This window comes from Myotis daubentonii, chromosome 15, assembly GCF_963259705.1.
Source record: "Myotis daubentonii chromosome 15, mMyoDau2.1, whole genome shotgun sequence".
NCBI lineage: Eukaryota > Metazoa > Chordata > Mammalia > Chiroptera > Vespertilionidae > Myotis > Myotis daubentonii.
In genome coordinates this window covers 3,143,194-3,159,658 of record NC_081854.1, presented here as the reverse complement: position 1 = coordinate 3,159,658, position 16,465 = coordinate 3,143,194, and the positions used below count along the sequence as shown (strand labels likewise).

At 57.1% G+C, this 16,465-nt stretch overlaps 1 protein-coding gene across 1 annotated transcript; it reads right to left on the bottom strand.

The window, feature by feature from the left end:
- Positions 1–2,976: 2,976 nt before the first annotated feature.
- On the bottom strand, positions 2,977–15,782 carry LOC132216509 (immunoglobulin superfamily member 1-like). The gene is made up of 5 exons (XM_059665753.1): positions 15,665–15,782; positions 15,225–15,260; positions 12,959–13,132; positions 4,909–5,232; positions 2,977–3,670 (listed from the first exon to the last, which is right to left on the bottom strand). Exons 1-5 carry the CDS (start codon positions 15,696–15,698, stop codon positions 3,579–3,581), a joined length of 660 nt encoding a protein of 219 aa, XP_059521736.1. The 5' UTR covers positions 15,699–15,782; the 3' UTR covers positions 2,977–3,578.
- Between the last annotated feature and the right edge of the window lie 683 nt (positions 15,783–16,465).

The window sequence follows — 16,465 nt, the reverse complement described above, 5'->3', positions numbered from 1 at the left end:
GATGTTAAGGGATCTGATGTGACCTCAATTCAGCCAGGGAAGGGTTTTGGGTGAGAAGTCCAGTCATCAGATTGGATTTTTCTAAATTCACCCTCAGGAGAGGGTGGGCGGAGCAGGTGGGGGGAGGCCCCTGGAGGGCCCAGGAGCTGCCATGGAAGTGAGAGCCCAGCTGGGACATGGGCTCACATGAGGACATGGGAGGACATGGGTGACACCACAGGGTGTGGGATGGAGTAACACGGGGAAGGGGGAGGGGAGGGCGTCAGGATGACTGTGGCATCCAGTCCTGGACTGAGGCCCGTCTCTGAGGACACAGGAGGCAGGGGAGGGGGAGTCAGGTGAGAGGGGGTGAGAATCAGGGTCCAGTTTTGCATTTCCTGGATCTCAGGCGTCAGGAAATCAGTGCTGATGTCCAGTGGGTGTGGGCGGCTGTCAGGATTCATAGGAGGCACTTTTGTTGGTGCCACTTGGGTTTGCATCCCCCCAGGAATCCACAGGACATCCTTGGGGTGGGGGTGGGGATGGGGATGGGGGGTGGAGCAGGAGTGACTCACCCTCCTGCGTGTGGATCCCCTGGCCCAGGCAGAGCCCTGCAAGGGAAGCCCCAGTGAGACAGGTGCCCACCGCCAGGCTGATGACCTTAAACAGGGTCAAGGACTGCATTTCCCACCGCCTCCAACCCCCCTGGTCAGCATGGCTCCCAAGGGCTAGCTCCCCTCCTCTACAGCAGGTTCCAGACAGGTTCCCAGGAGGCCTCCCCACCAGAGCCACCTGTGGCTGTGTTTGTGTCTGACCTGTCCCCCTCCCAGTGTCTAGAAAAGCCAGGTCCCTCCCCTGGAGCTGGGGCCCAGGTGACACAAAGGAAGCAGGGCCTGCAGGCTGAGTGGGCTCCCAGGCACTGGGTGGAGGTGGGGCCTGGGCGCCCCCCACAGTCCCGCCCCTCTGCCCCGTGGCCCTCCCCCCTGCGTTCTGACTCACCCAGGCCCAGGAGGGTGGTGAGATGGGGGTACATGAGCGCCAGCCTCTCAACCGCTTCTCTGCCCTTGTGCCCGGTGAGGCAAGCCAGGGCTTGGCCAGTCAGGAAGTGTGCTGGGGCCAGGTCAGGGGCTCATTTCCGTGGTCTGCCAGGAAGGGAGTGTGGCTGCTCCCAGACCCATGTTCCCCAATTTGGAGAAGCTGAGAGGCTGTGGTTTCCCGGAGGCATTGCTAGTGAGATGTTTCCTCACCAGGCTGAGGCCATGCCCAGATGAAAGCCACATAGAAGTAATTCATCATTGACAGACACAGACGACAGAAGGATGGATGGATGACACATAGATACTCAGACACATAGATATATAGCAACACAGATACACAAAGGGATATTGACATAGCTAGATACATAGACGCATTGATGGATATGGAGATAGTCACATAGACAGAGACATCGATACATAGACAGATACTAACATACATAGATATATAGACGCTAAGACACATAGACTGGATTGATAGTTACATAGATGGATTCATAGATACATAGATAGTTAGATACATAGATAGTTACATAGATACATAGATAGATACATATATACATGGATAGTTACATAAATAGATGGATACATAGATAAATACCTAGTTACATAGATAGATGGATACAATGGTAGAGACATAGAAACCTATCTAGACAATACGACATGGAAACTTCTTGGCTTGTCATCTGGTCCTCACAGGCTGACTCTCCCCAAACACACATTTCCTTATGCAAATGCTTCAGTTTCTCATCTACAAATGGAAAACCATAGAACTCTTCTGACAACTCCATGTTATTCCAGGCAGAGCACAGAGCAGAGGGGGACACTGGAAGGACCCAGTCTGCCCCCCACCTCATGCTCTGCACAGCAGGCAGCATCCAGCTCAGGATCCATACCCATGTCTCTAGGCCCCTCTGGGCCCTGTAACCCTGGGCTGCAATCTGCACACTCCCCCCGCCTCCCAGCTGCCTCTGGCTATTTCTAAACTGAAAGCCCGTGAGACCATAGAAGCAAATGCACTAAAGAAAGAGTCAAGTTGGTGGGCGGGGCATCTGGGAAGGTGGAGAATGCACAGAAGGGTCTTGGCTGGTGATTGGATTCCCTTCCAGATGCCGATAGGCCTTCGTGCATCCATTCAGGGCACAGAACACAGACTGTCCTAGGGAAGGTGGTCCCATAGCCTCCCCCCTCACAACACTGAGGTGCATCCTCGTGACCTCCCAGGGGAGGGGCCCCCCAAGAGGAGGCGACAGAGGAGAGTCAGGACCTGGAGGGAAAGGCCTGAGACTCCTCAGCTCCCAGCCAAGGGAGGGCTGTGGAGGCTGCAGCCCCAGGCAGGCCCCAGGCAGAGCTGTGCCATCAGGAGGGCAAAGGAAGGGGAGCAGAGGATGGAAAACTTCTCTAATAGTGTCAACAATACAGACAAGATCAGCAGAAGGGGGAAACGTGTACTATTCAGTGCGATTTCATACATTCACCATCTTCTGCGACCGTTGCTTCTACCGTGTTCCAAATTATTTTCATCACCCTCCAAACCCCCAAAGAAATGGTGTACCCACTGTATGCAGGCTGGTCTGTCACAGGCACAGGACCAGCAGGACGCATATATACAGAGGGATGTCTGTGGCAGGATTGGCTCGCACAATCCAGGAGTCTGGCAAGTGCAAAATCTGCAGGGAGGGCTGGTGGCTGGAGACCAGGGGAGCTGCTGTTGCAGCTCAAGCCCCAGGGAGCCTGCCCCCAGCATCCAGGGTCAGTCCTGTTCTCCTCAGCCCATGTGAGGAGGCTCATCCACCTGATGGAGGCCGGTTTACTTCCCTCCCAATTCTTAGCGGCCCTGGGTCGCTGGGCTGGGGATCATGGTGATACCAGGAGCAGCGAGCTGAGGTTTGTCCCCCGCCCCCCCACCACCACCAGATTGTATCTAATGACACTGAACAATGAAATCCTGCACCACAAGATAGAAGCAAAAGCATGGAAACTTTATTGCAAGCAGATTCAGACACCCACATGGGAAGAGGCTCAGTCATGGTGGCCACTGTAGCCAGTGGTCTAGGGGTACATATTTGCTAGAAACCTGCTCTCTGTCTCCCGCTGTGGCCGCCTGATGGATTCTCTCAATTGTTCTTGCCCAGAAGCAGACCTGACCCTTCCTGGTTCCTATGCCTCAGCTCATCTTCGTGTTGCAGCCCCTTCCTAGTTTCATGTGTCTCCCCTCCGAGTCTAAAATCATCCTGTTATTTCTGCGCGGTTGGCGTCCATGCTTAGGCTGGCTCACGTGGCCATGCCTGCCCTGCTTCCGTTCCACCTGCCTTGGTTTCCCATGGGGCACTGCCCTCTCTGCCTGCCTGGCAATCGAGATGACTCCTCTCACTGGTCCTGGGAAGATGAGGGGTTGAGGTGGACCCTGCTAACCCACGTGGGCCAGGGGTCTCTTGTCCTTGAACAACAGCGGGCAGGGCTCTGGGAGCTCCCTGCTGGGGCCCTGGGGCCCCCTCTCTCTGGGGGGCTCCCTTGTGTATATTCCCGTGGTCCCTGTGGGGCCCTGCGCTGGCTGAGCCCAGCTTACACCAGAATCGCCAGCAGGATCAGCAAGGCCACGCCCATCAGGCCCAAGCAGATGCTGTTCTCCACCATGTAGTCCTGGGAGGTGTGGCCTGGAAGCAGAGGGCAGGGGTCACTGACAGGTGGACACAACCCAGCCAGATTGTGACCTTTGAGGCAGAAGCCCACTGCCCAGGTGAGCTCGAGGAGGGGACACCCCAGGTAGAAGTCCCTCCTCCCTAGGCCAGGCTCTGGAATGGGGAGCAGAGGTCTCCAGGGGCTCCTGTGAAGTAGGTGGGGTAAGCACTGAGCCCAACTTCCTCTCTGTCTGCCCCACTCACCTGGTCCTTCCGCTCCCACAGCGCCCTCACCTGGCCTCTTTCTCTGCACCTCTCAGTAGAGAGAACGCTCCGACACCCCCCAAAAAAGGCACAAGGAGACGGGGTACCCCGGGTGGCACACTCTCTGCTTCCAGTTCTCTGCGGGGCTGGTCACCCCTCAGAATATCCCAGCACCCTCCCTACATTAGCACAGGGCAGCTGGTCCTGGCCCAGGGACACACAGGGTGGGAGCCCCTGACCCGGCCACAGGGTCACAGGGACTGGACTCTGAGCTCACCTCACCCGGCCACTGTGCCACTCACAGTCCCCCAGGGCAGGGAGGGTCCACAGGGTCAGGATGAACTAGTGGACACCCCCAAGCCTGGTGGATGGGGGTCACCCCAGGGCATGTGCTCCCACCCATGGGATGTCTGAGTCACAGCAGGATGAAGAGAGAGGAGAGAGAAGACACTCAGTTTTCAAGGAAGGATTGTCCCTCCCTCCCTCCCTCTCTCCCGCCCTTCCTCTCGCTGTCCTTGCTGGACCCTGACTCCAGTTCACCTCAGGGTCTGATCACACCAGACCAGGGGCAGCCTCATCCAAAAATTGCCCAAAGCACTGCTCAAACCTGGTCAGGGACCCCATAGAGCATGGGACTTGCCCATGGAGGGTGGACCCCAGGGGACACATTGTCTGGGCCCCACTGAGCCTGGCCAGGGGAAAGGGCAGGGCACCGCCATCCTGAGGGGAAGGACTCAGGCCCTTGAAGGGGTCTGTCCACACCTGGTAGCTGGAAGCTCAGGCCCCACCCAGCCCAGCAGGACAGCTCTGTGTCCCCTCTGATACGGGCTCAGGGTCCAGGCCACCCTGGTGTCCAGATGGGACCAGAGTCCAGGGCCCTGAGCCAGGGGTGAAGGCCGAGGGTCCTGTGTGCAGAGGGAGGGGAGCCCCAGGGCTGGGGGTGAGCAGGAGGGCAGGGAGCCCGAGGACAGAGACGTGGCTGGGACAGGGAACAGGGCCCTGGGACCCACCTGAGTGCAGAGTGGAGAAGTCCTCCTTTGTCACCTTCAGCTCCAGGGGCTCACTGGGCTGAGATGGCCTCTCATCCACCTGTTCATAGAGGCAGCGGTAACTCCCTGCAGTCATATCACTCACCACGGGAATGTGGAATCTGGCCTCTGTCACAGGCAGACCATCTTGAGACACACCTTTGTGATAAAGGAAGACGCGCCTTCCTTCCTTCTCCAGGTGGTAGAACTCAGCCCCAGCTGGGCCCCGGCACACGAAGGTCACAGGCCGTCCCCGGGGGACCACAGGGCCTGGCTCGGACCTGAGGGAGGGTTTGGGCAGGGCCCCTGGGAGGAAGCAGAGCAGGATCTCAGGCTCCATCATGAGGAAATCTCCAACCTCACACCTCCCGGGTTGTAAGCGTGCAGCTCAGTGGTTCTTAGCAGACTCACAGAGCTGTGCACCCCTCACCACAGCCCAATTCTACACCATGTGCACCATCCCTTCCCCAAGAGACCACCCATCTACCCCCTCCAGGGACTCAGTTCTCATCAATACAATGACTTCTCCACATGACACAAGTTCTGGTGACATCCTGGGCTTTTCTCAGGGGGACATGGGAGAAGTCTCAGAGGCCTGGGGCCCCAGGCACATCCCCCTCCCCACGGCTGCTCTCCAGGGGGGCAGACAGGGCTGGGTGTGAGGCAGAGGGTGAGGATGAGCAGGTCCCTCGGGGGACAGGGACGCTGGAGTGGGAGAGGGTGGGAATGACCTGACTGGGTCTGGGGGCAGCTGGGGGACGTTGTTGGGTCCATAGGGGCCTCTAGGACAAAATGGAAAGGATAGTGGCTGGGAGAGAGGAAAACCAGCCGAGACCTGCTCACAGAACCCCAGTGTGTGAGGTCCCCGGACTCCTAGCACGTCCTCTGAGCAGCACTCACTCAGGTTCCCTCCGCAATTCTGGCAACCCTCTCAGCCCATTTCCACTTCCTTGTGATTTAGTCTCCTGACACCCCACGTGTCTAAACTGGGCTGGGCAGGGGAAGAGAGGGCTCTAGCCCTGAAACAGGAAGAAGGCATCCAAGTTACCCAATCCTGATAGAGGCAGAGCTGGCCGAGCCCCAGAACTCATTCCCTCGGTCAGTCGTCCCCTCATTTTTTCAGCCACAGCTCAGCTCCCATCTCTCCCTTTACAGATGCCTCCTTGTGCCACTGGCTCCACAAACTGGAGAAAAACAGGAGGGTCCCTGCCTTTTTGGGGGAAGGGTACAGGGAGCACAGGGTGAGGGGTAAGTGTGCAAACCACATCTGTGCGCTGTGATACTAGCCCAGGGCTGAGTGTGGGAGGCTCAGGGTGAGTGTGGGGGGCTCAGAGCTGAGTGTGGGAGGCTCAGGGTGAGTGTGGGAGGCTCAGGGTGAGTGTGGGAGGCTCAGAGCTGAGTGTGGGAGGCTCAGGGTGAGTGTGGGAGGCTCAGGGTGAGTGTGGGAGGCTCAGAGCTGAGTGTGGGAGGCTCTGGGCGAGGAGGGCAGCGCTCACCTCTCATCCGAGGCAGAGCGGGGAGGCCCTGAGCTAAGACCAGAGGGTCAGGTGGGAATGAGCCAAGCCCAGCACAGGAGCCCTCAGCCTGGGAGGTGGTCATGGTAGAGACAGAACATGGTGTGTGTGAAAGTGAAGGAAAGGCTGGTTTCTGAAGGGAGCTTAGCCAGAGGGCGTGAGAACAGACAGATCCAGACAAAGAGAGAGGCTGGGGGCTCATTCCAGCTGAAGATACACCTGGAGAGGACGCTAAGGAAAAGCAATGTTTTGCCTGAAGATGAAACTTGCATGAAAAACTCCATTTAAAAAGGCAGACTCACCCTCCTGCATGTGGATCGTCTGGCCCAGGCAGAGCACTGCAAGGGAAGGTCTGGTGAGAACAACGCCCAGCAGCCGGGTCCTCCTTGGGCTGCAATCAGGGGGCCTTCCTGGAGGCAGTGGGCTTGGCCCCAAGAATATCCCAGGCTCCCTCCTGGGCATTCCCTCTGAGCACAATCCTGCTTCCTGCTCTGAGTTTCCAGACAAACCCCCCACCCCCCCTCTTCCAATCAGGTCCTCAGTCAGAACCTGTCCCCACGCCCAGGCACCTGCTTCTAGGACTGACCCTCCCATGGTCACACTTAGGTTGGGACCAGAGCTGAGGGGCCAAGCCCCCAGGAAGGACCTGTGTCCCCTGGGCTGGAGTCAGACGGAGCAGGGATGTGGTTGCCTCCCCAGCTCCCACCCCTCGGTCCCTGGGATGCGGTCCCTCCATCCAGGACTCACCGAGGCCCAGGAGGGTGGAGGGCCGGGGGCTCATGGCCAGCCTCTCCCAGTCTCCTCTGTCCTTGTCCACAGGGAGGAATCTGAGTCTGTCTGGGTGAGGGAGGACAGGGCCCCGAAGGTCAGAAAGTGCAGGACGGGCTCACAAGGGCCGAGTCATGTGCCTCATTTCCGTGGTTTCTCATGAAGGGAGGCGGGTGCTTCTAACACCACATCTAGTTTCCCCTTTTTGGGTCCAGAGAGGCCTTGGTGAAACTCTATGAAAAATTAGATTTCTAATTTGTTCACGCACCAATTTCTAGCGATACATGTCCTCACCAGAGTCAACATCTGACCAGATGAAATCTACATTGTATTAATTCACCAGTGATAGACAGATAGATATAGATGTAGATATAGATGTAGATATAGATGTAGATATAGATATCCCAGATAGATCCTAGATAACTGGATAGTCAGATACATAGATGTATAAGTTGTTATACAGATACACAAATTTATAGTTACATAAATAAATACATAGATGCACACATGGAAATAGAGATAGTTACAAAGATACTTAGTTCCATAAACCCATACTGGGTGCATAGATAGATATACACATTGTCAGATACATCTACACTAATAAAAGACAAAGATGCTAATTGACTGTACCTTCGCTATGCCCCAAGCCACACCCACCAGCCAATCAGAGCGACTATATGCAAATTAACCCAACCAAGATGGCGGCTGGCAGCCAGGGAGCTGGAGTAAGCAGGAGGCTTGGTTGCCCTGGCAATGGAGGAATCCAAGCTTCCCGCCTGCCGTGGCCGGCTGTGGCCTCTGCAAAAGGCAACAAAATTTCAATTATAGAAGCTAAATAAATCCCAGATACCTGCTTCCAGCCAGCCTCCACTGGGAGCTTAAGTGGCTGGGGGCTGTGGCCAGCCTGCAAACAGCCATCAGCCCCTCTCCCAGACTGGCCACACCCTCATGGGGTAAGGGTCCCCGCTGGGCAGCTTGGCCAGTCTGCAAACAGCCATCAGCCCCTCACCCAGGCTGGCCAGGTACCCTAGCAGTTATCCCCACCCTGAAGGGGCTGTGACCACCCTGCAAACAGTCATCAGCCACTCACCAAGGCTGGCCAGGCACACCAGTGGGATGCCCACCCAGAAGGGGGTGTGGCCAGCCAGCAAATGGCCCTCATCCCCTCACCAGGCTGGCCAGGCACCCCAGGGTTGACCCTTGCCCCCCCCCGAAGGAGCTGTGGCCAGCCTTCAAACAGCCATTAGCCACTCACCCATGCTGGCCAGGCACCCCAGCAGGAGGCCCCTCCCTGAATGGGTTGTGGCCAGCCTGAAAACAGCCCTCAGCCCCTACCCAGGCTGTCCAGGCACCCAAGCGGGACCCCCACCATGATCCAGGACACCCTTCAGGGCAAACCAGCCACACCCCCCCAATGCACCAGGCCTCTATCCTATATAATAAAAGGGTAATATGCAAATTGACCCTAACAGCAGAAAGACTGGGGATAACTGGTCACTATGACACACACTGACCACCAGGGGGCAGACGCTCAATGCAGAAGCTGCCCCCTGGTGGTCAGTGTGCTCCCACAGGGGGAGCTCTGCTCAGCCACAAGCCAGGCTGATGGCTGCCAGTACAGCGGTGTTGGTGGGAGCCTCTCCAGCCTCCTCAGCAGCGCTAAGGATGTCCGACTGCAGCTAGGCCTGTTCCCCGCTGGCAAGTGGACATCCCCTGAGGGCTCCCAGGCTGCCAGAGGGTTGTCTGACTGCCAGCTTAGGCCCAGTCCCCTGAGGAGTGGGCCTAAGCCAGCAGGTGGTCATTCCCCAAGAGGTCCCAGACTGTGAGAGGGCACAGGCCAGGCTAAGGGACCCTCCCAAGTGCACAAATTTTTGTGCACCAGGCCTCTAGTAAGTATATAAATACAGAGAGTTGAGTAGATATATAGATAGATACAAAAATCTATATTAATAAAAGGTTAATATGTTAATTAGACCAGGTCGACCAGACACCTTCCGGAAGTCCAACATTCTTCTGGACAACTAGGGGGTGACCAGGCCAGCAGAGTGGCAGTTCGGGGCGACCTAGCCATTAGGGGACCAGTTAGGCGGCAATCAGGCCAGCAAGCAGAGGTACTTAAGGGCGATCAGGCAGGAAGGCGGAGTGGTTAGGGGCAATCAAACAGGCAGGCATGGGAGCGGTTAGGAGCCAGCAGTCTCGGATTGTGAGAGGGATATCCGACTGCCCTCAAGGGGTCCCAGATTGGAGATGTTGCAGGCGTGCTGAGGGACTCCCCACCCATGCATAAAATTTGTGCACCAGGCCTCCAGTTCTTATGTAAATATATCGCTATTTAGACACATCGTTACATATGTAGGTAGATAATAGTTAATTAGATAAATAGTTACATAGGGCGTCTGGGAAGGTGGACTTTCAAAGAACCAGAAGGGTCTGGGTTGGTGCCTGGATTTCCTTCAAGACCCTGATGAATCAATGGGTCCATTTAGGGCACAGAACACAGACACTCTGATTAGGGAAGGTGGTCGCATAGCCTCCCTCCCCCCCAACTCTGAGGCATATCATTGTGACTTCCCAGGAGGAGGAGACAGAGGAGAGTCAGGACCTGGAGGGAAAGGCCTGAGACTCCTCAGCTCCCAGCCCAGGGAGGGCCGTGGAGGCTGCAGCCCCAGGCAGAGCTGGGCCATCAGAAGGTCAATGGTGGGGGAGGGGAGGATGGGGAACTTTTCTAATACTGTCAACAATACACATAAGATCAGCAGAAGGGGGAAATGTGTATTATCCAGTGGCATTTTGTCCATTCACCATCTTGTGGGCCATGGCTTCTCCTTCATTTTAAATTACTTTCATCACCCCCAAACCCCACAAAAGAAATGGGGTGCCCATGGTATCCGTGCAGGTCTGTCACAGACACAGGACCAACAGGCGTGTATGTACAGAGGGATGTCTGTGGCAGGATTGGCTCGCACAATCCAGGAGTCTGGCAAGTGCAAAATCTGCAGGGAGGGCTGGTGGCTGGAGACCAGGGGAGCAGCTGTTGCATCTCAAGCCCCAGCAAGTTTGTCTACAGCATCCCGGGCCAGTCCTGTTCTCTTCAGCCGCTGTGAGGAGGCTCATCCACCTGATAGAGGGCACGTTGCTTCCCTCCCATGTCTTAGAGGCCCTGGTTGGCTGGGCTGGGGATCGTGTTGAAACCCAGAGCAACGAGCTGAGATTTGATAGCCCCCAGATGGTGTCTCACGGACCCAAAGAATGAAATCTCAGAGGAGAAGATTGAAGCAAACGTGGGGAAACTTTATTGCAAGCAGATTCAGACTCCCTGCATGGGGAGAGGGCTCAGTCATGGCTGCCACTGAAGCCTGAGGTCTAGGGGTACATATTTGCTACAAACCTGCTCTCTGTCTCCCCCTGTGGCCGCCTGATGGATTCTCTCAATTGTTCTTGCCCAGAAGCAGACCTGACCCTTCCTGGTTCCTATGCCTCAGCTCACCTTCCTGTTGCAGCCCCTTCCTAGTTTCACGTGGCTCCCCTCTGAGTCTAAATCACCCTGTTATTTCTGTGGTTGGGTTCTGTGGTCAGGCTAGCTCACGTGGCTGTGTCTGCCCTGCCTCATCCACATGCCTTTCTTTCTTCTGGACGCTGGCCTGTTGCCTGCCTGTCAATCAAGCTGAGTCCTCTCCATGGTCCTGGGAAGATGAAGGTTGAGGCCAAGCATCCTAACCCACGTGGGCCGGGTGCTCTTGTCCTTGAACAACAGCGGGGGCGGCTCTGGTCATGTGGGCTCTGGGGTGAGTCTCGGACCCTCAGGGAGGTCCCTGCTGGGGCCCTGGGGTCCCCTCTCTCTGGGGGGCTCCCTTGTGTTTATGCCTGTGGTCCCTGTGGGGTCCTCCGCTGGCTGAGCGCAGCTTCCACCAGGATCGCCACCAGGATCAGCAAGACCACGCCCGCCAGGCCCAAGCGGATGCTGTTCTCCACCCTGTAATCCCGGGAGGTGGGGCCTGGAAGCAGAGGGCAGGGGTCACTGACAGGTGGACACGACCCAGCCAGGCCCTAGGAGGCGGGACCTGCCCCTCCCTCTACCCCCCTGTGCACACTCCCCGATGGCTGACCTGTCTGGGAGGCCGTGTCTGTGGGTGCAGCTGTCACTTCTGCGGGTGGGAGGGTGAGGGCAGGGCGTGTTGCTAGGAGACAGGAAGGGGTGACAGACGTCTCAGGCAGCTGCTCCCCTTCTCTGGACGCCCTGCCTCCTGATTCCCAGAGGGAACTTTCCTCCATGGGGAGCACCCAGGCCCCCCCCCCCAGGAATACCTCCACCTGCAGCACCTCAGGAGCCCTGGGTGCAGGTCCCCAGGGGCCACAGCCAGTCACCTAGAGGACCCAGGGCGGGCCCAGCTGCAAAGAGTAAACCTGCATTTCATCAAACTCCAGCAGCGAGCGAGGGCGCTCCTGGATCTCAACCCACCCGGGGTGAACCGGCCTCTTGCTGTTGAAGATGTAAATGTCACTGCCTCCCTGTGTGCCCCACCGAGAGAGACGCAAAGCCCCTGCCCACGGCCACCCCACTGCCCACTGCCCAGCAGAGTCCGAGGAGGGAACGCCCAGGCTTTGGTCCCCCATCCGGCCCACGTTCAGGGTGAGAGTTCAGGTCTCCAGGGGCTCCCCTGAAAGGGGCAGGGCAGGCAATGAACCCAAGGTCCACTTTGCCTGCCCCACTCACCTGGCCCTTCACTGCCCACAGCGCCCTCATCTGGCCTCTTTGTCTGCACCTCCCAGTATAGACGACGCCCCCGACACCCCCCAAAAGGGCACAGGGAGAGGAGGACACTGGGGTGGCACCCTCTCTGCTTCCACTTGTCTGTGGGGCTGGTCACCCCCAGAACGTCCCGCCACCCTCCCTACATTAGCATAGGGCAGCTGGCCCTGGCCCATGGACACACAGGGTGGGAGCCCCCTGACCCGGCTACAGGCTCACCGGGCCTGGACTCTGAGCTCACCTCACGCGGCCACTGTGCCACCCACAGTCCCCAGGGCAGGGAGGGTCACAGGGTCAGAATCAAGTAGTGGACATCCCCAGGCCTGGTGGATGGGGGCCACCCCTGGGCATGTGCTCCCACCCATGGGATGTCTGAGTCACCACAGGAAGAAGAGAGAGGAGAGAGAAGACACTTGGTTTTCAAGGAAGGATTTTCCCTCCCTCCCTCCCTGCATCCTACCTCCCTCGATTCCTCCCTCCTTCCCTCCCTCCCTCCCTCTCCATGTCTTTTTGCACACTGACTCCATTACATCTCAGGGTCTGAACACACCTGGCCAGGGGCAGCCTCCTCCTAAAATGCCCCAAAGCACCGCTGAACCCTGATCAGGGACCCCATGGAGCACAGGACTTGCCCCTGGAGGGTGGACCCCAGGGACACATTGCCTGGGCCCCACTGAGCCCGGCCAGGGGAAAGGGCAGGGCACCGCCATCCTGAGGGGAAGAACTCAGGCCCTTGAAGGGGTCTGTCCCCACCTGGTGGCTGGAAGCTCAGGCCCCACCCAGCCCAGCAGGACAGCTCTGTGTTCCCTCTGATGCGGGGCTCAGGGTCCAGGCCACCGTGGTGTCCAGATGGGACCAGAGTCCAGGGCCCTGAGCCAGGGGTGACGGCCGCGGTTCATGTGTGCGGAGGGAGGGGAGCCCAGGGCTGGGTTGAGCAGGAGGGCAGGGAGCCCGAGGACAGAGATGGGACTGGGACAGGATGCAGGGCCCTGGGACCCACCTGAGGGCAGAGTGGAGTCCTCCTCTGTCACCTGCAGGTGCAGGGCCTCACTGAGCTCAGACCACCTGTCAAACACATCGTGATAGCGGCAGCGGTAACTCCCAGCCACATATTCACTCACTGCGGGGATGTGGAATCTGGCCTCTGCCGCCTGCGAACCATCTTGAGACACACCTTTCTGACTGTAATATGCACGTTTTCCATCCTTCTCCAGGAGGAAATACTCAGCCCAAACTGGGCCCTTGCACAGGAAGGTCACAGGCCGTCCCCGGGGGATCACAGGGCCTGGCTTGGCCCTGAGGGAGGGTTTGGGCAGGGGCCCTGGGAGGAAGCAGAGCAGGATCTCAGGCTCCATCATGAGGAAATCTCCAACCTCACACCGCCCGGGTTTTAAGCGTGCAGCTCAGTGGTTCTTAGCAAACTCACAGAGCTGTGCAACCCTCACCACAGCCCAATTCTACACCATGTGCACCATCCCTTCCCTAAGAGACCACCCCATCTGCCGTTCCAGGAAACTGAATTCTCATCACTCCAGTAACTTCACCACCTGCGTGACATGTGAACCGAGTCATGGTGACATCGTGGGCTTTTCCCCCGGGGAACCCAGGAGGTGTCAGAGCAGCCTGAAGCCCCGGGCACATCTCCTTACCCACAGCCACTCTACCGGGAGACATGGAGGGCTGAGAGGGAGGCAGAGGGTGAGGATGAGCAGGTCACTCATGGTGAGAGGGTAGGAGTCTGAGGGGGTGTTTCTGAGTGTCCCCAGCTTGGCTCAGCCAAACGGGAGCGAATGCAATGGGCTATGAAGGACACAATCTGATCCCACAATGCCCTGGGGTCTGTTTCTTGGTGATTCCAGGAGACTCAAATGCAAAGCCCTCCCCCCAAGTCACTGCACTTAGCCCACTGCACTCCTCTTGCTGGGCTTGGTCTGCAGGCAGCTGGGGGAGATTGTGGGGACCAATGGGGGCTGCAGGGCCCCATGGGAAGACTAGTGGGGGTGGAGGTGGAGCTCCAGCCCAGACCTGCTCACAGGACCCCAGTTGGTGAGGACCCCTGACTCTTGGGAACATCCTCTGAGCAGCACTCACTCAGGTTCCCTCTGCATTTCCCGCCACATTCTCAACCCATTTCCACTTCCTTGTGATTGAGGATCCTGAAACCCCAGTGTCTAAACTGGGCTGAGCAGGGAGAGAGGACTCTAGCCCTGAAACAGGAAGAAGGCATCCCAGTTACCCAATCCCCATAGAGGCAGAGCTGGCCGCGCCCCAGCACTCATTCCCTGAATCCTTCAGCCACAGCTCAGCTCCCATCTCTCCCTTTACAGAGGCCTCCTTGTGCCACTGGCTCCACAAATAGGAGAAACACAGGAGGGTCTCTGCCTTCTTGGGGGAAGGGTAGAGGGAGCACAGGGTGAGGGGAGAGTGTGCAAACCACAGCCACGTGCTGTGATACTCGCCCAGGGCTGAGTGTGTGAGGCTCAGGGTGAGTGAGGGAGGCTCAGGGTGAGTGTGGGAGGCTCAGGGTGAGTGTGGGAGGCTCAGGGTGAGTGTGGGGGGCTCAGGGTGAGTGTGGGAGGCTCAGGGTGAGTGTGTGAGGCTCAGGGTGAGTGAGGGAGGCTCAGGGTGAGTGTGGGAGGCTCAGGGTGAGTGAGGGAGGCTCAGGGTGAGTGTGGGAGGCTCAGGGTGAGTGTGGGAGGCTCAGGGTGAGTGTGGGAGGCTCAGGGCTGAGTGTGGGCGGCTCAGGGTGAGTGTGGGAGCCTCAGGGTGAGTGTGGGAGCCTCAGGGTGAGTTTGGAAGGTTCAGGGCTGAGTGTGGGAGGCTCAGGGTGAGTGTGGGAGGCTCAGGGTGAGTGTGGGTGGCTGAGGGGTGAGTGTGGGAGGCTGAGGGGTGAGTGTGGGTGGCTGAGGGGTGAGTGTGGGAGGCTCACGGCTAGGGGAGCAGAGCTGACCTTTCAGAGTCACAGGGGGGAGGCCCTGAGCTGAGACCAAAGGCCAAATAGGAATGAGCCAAGCTGAGCTATATGAGCCTCAGCCCGGGGATTGGCAGGGGTCTAGCCGGAACATGGTGTTTGTGAAAGTGAAGGAAAGGCTGGTTTCTGAAGGGAACTTAGCCAGAGGGCGTGAGAACAGACAGATCCAGACAAAGAGAGAGGCTGGGGGCTCATTCCAGCTGAAGATACACCAGGGGAGGACTCTGAGGAAAAACAACATTTTGCCTGAAGATGAAACTTGCATGAAAAACTGCATTTAAAAAGGCGGACTCACCCTCCTGCATGTGGATCGTCTGGCCCAGGCAGAGCACTGCAAGGGAAGGTCTGGTGAGAACAACGCCCAACACCCGGTTCCTCTAAAGGCTGCAATCAGGGCGCCTTCCTGGAGGCAGCCAGCTGGTCATGGAGAAATCCCCAGGCTCCCCCCTCGGCATCCCCTCTGAGCACAATCCTACTTTCTGCTCTGAGTTTCCATGCAACCCCACCCCCTCTTCCAATCAGGTCCTCAGTCAGCACCTGTCCCAACGCCCAGGCACCTGCTTCTAGGACTGACCCTCCCATGGTCACACTTAGGTTGGGACCAGAGCTGAGGGGCCAAGCCCCCAGGAAGGACCTGTGTCCCCTGGGCTGGAGTCAGACAGAGCAGGGATGTGGTTGCCTCCCCAGCTCCCACCCCTCGGTCCCTGGAATGCGGTCCCTCCATCCAGGACTCACCGAGGCCCAGGAGGGTGGAGGGCCGGGGGCTCATGGCCAGCTTCTCCCAGTCTCCTCTGTCCTTGTCCACCTGGAGGAGGTGAGTCTGCCTGGGTGAGGGAGGACAGGCTCCTGCAGGTCAGTGAAGGTGCAGGGCGGCTTTAAAGGGGCCGTGTCATGTGCGTCATTTCTGTGGTTTCTCATGAAGGGAGGCAGGTGCTCCTAACCCCAAATCCAGTTTCCTCTTTTGGGGTCCAGAGAGGCCTTGGTGAAACTCTATGAAAAAGTAAATTTCTAGTTTCTTCATGAAGCAGCTTCTAGTGAGATATGTCTTAACCAGGCTAAACCCATGACCTGATGAAACCCACATGGTGTTAATTCACTAAATGGACAGACATAGATGATAGATTATAGATAGATAGATAGATAGATAGATAGATAGATAGATAGATAGATAGATAGATAATAGATAGATGGAGATGGATAGATAGATCCTAGATAGATCCTGTTAGCTGGATACTCAGATACATAGATGTATAAGTTGTTACATAGATAAATACATAGATGGAAACATGGATATAAAAATAGTTACAATGATACTTAGATACATAAACAGATATGGGAAACATAGATATACAGATAGTAAGGTAGGTAATTATACAAGTTACAGTGTTGAATAGATATTTAGACAGATACACAGATAGTTATGTAAATACATAGATATTTAGATACATAGTCCATAGATAGATATATAGGTACATGATAGATACTGAGATACATAGAATCAGAGACAGACAGTACAGGCAGGGAAACTGAATGGCT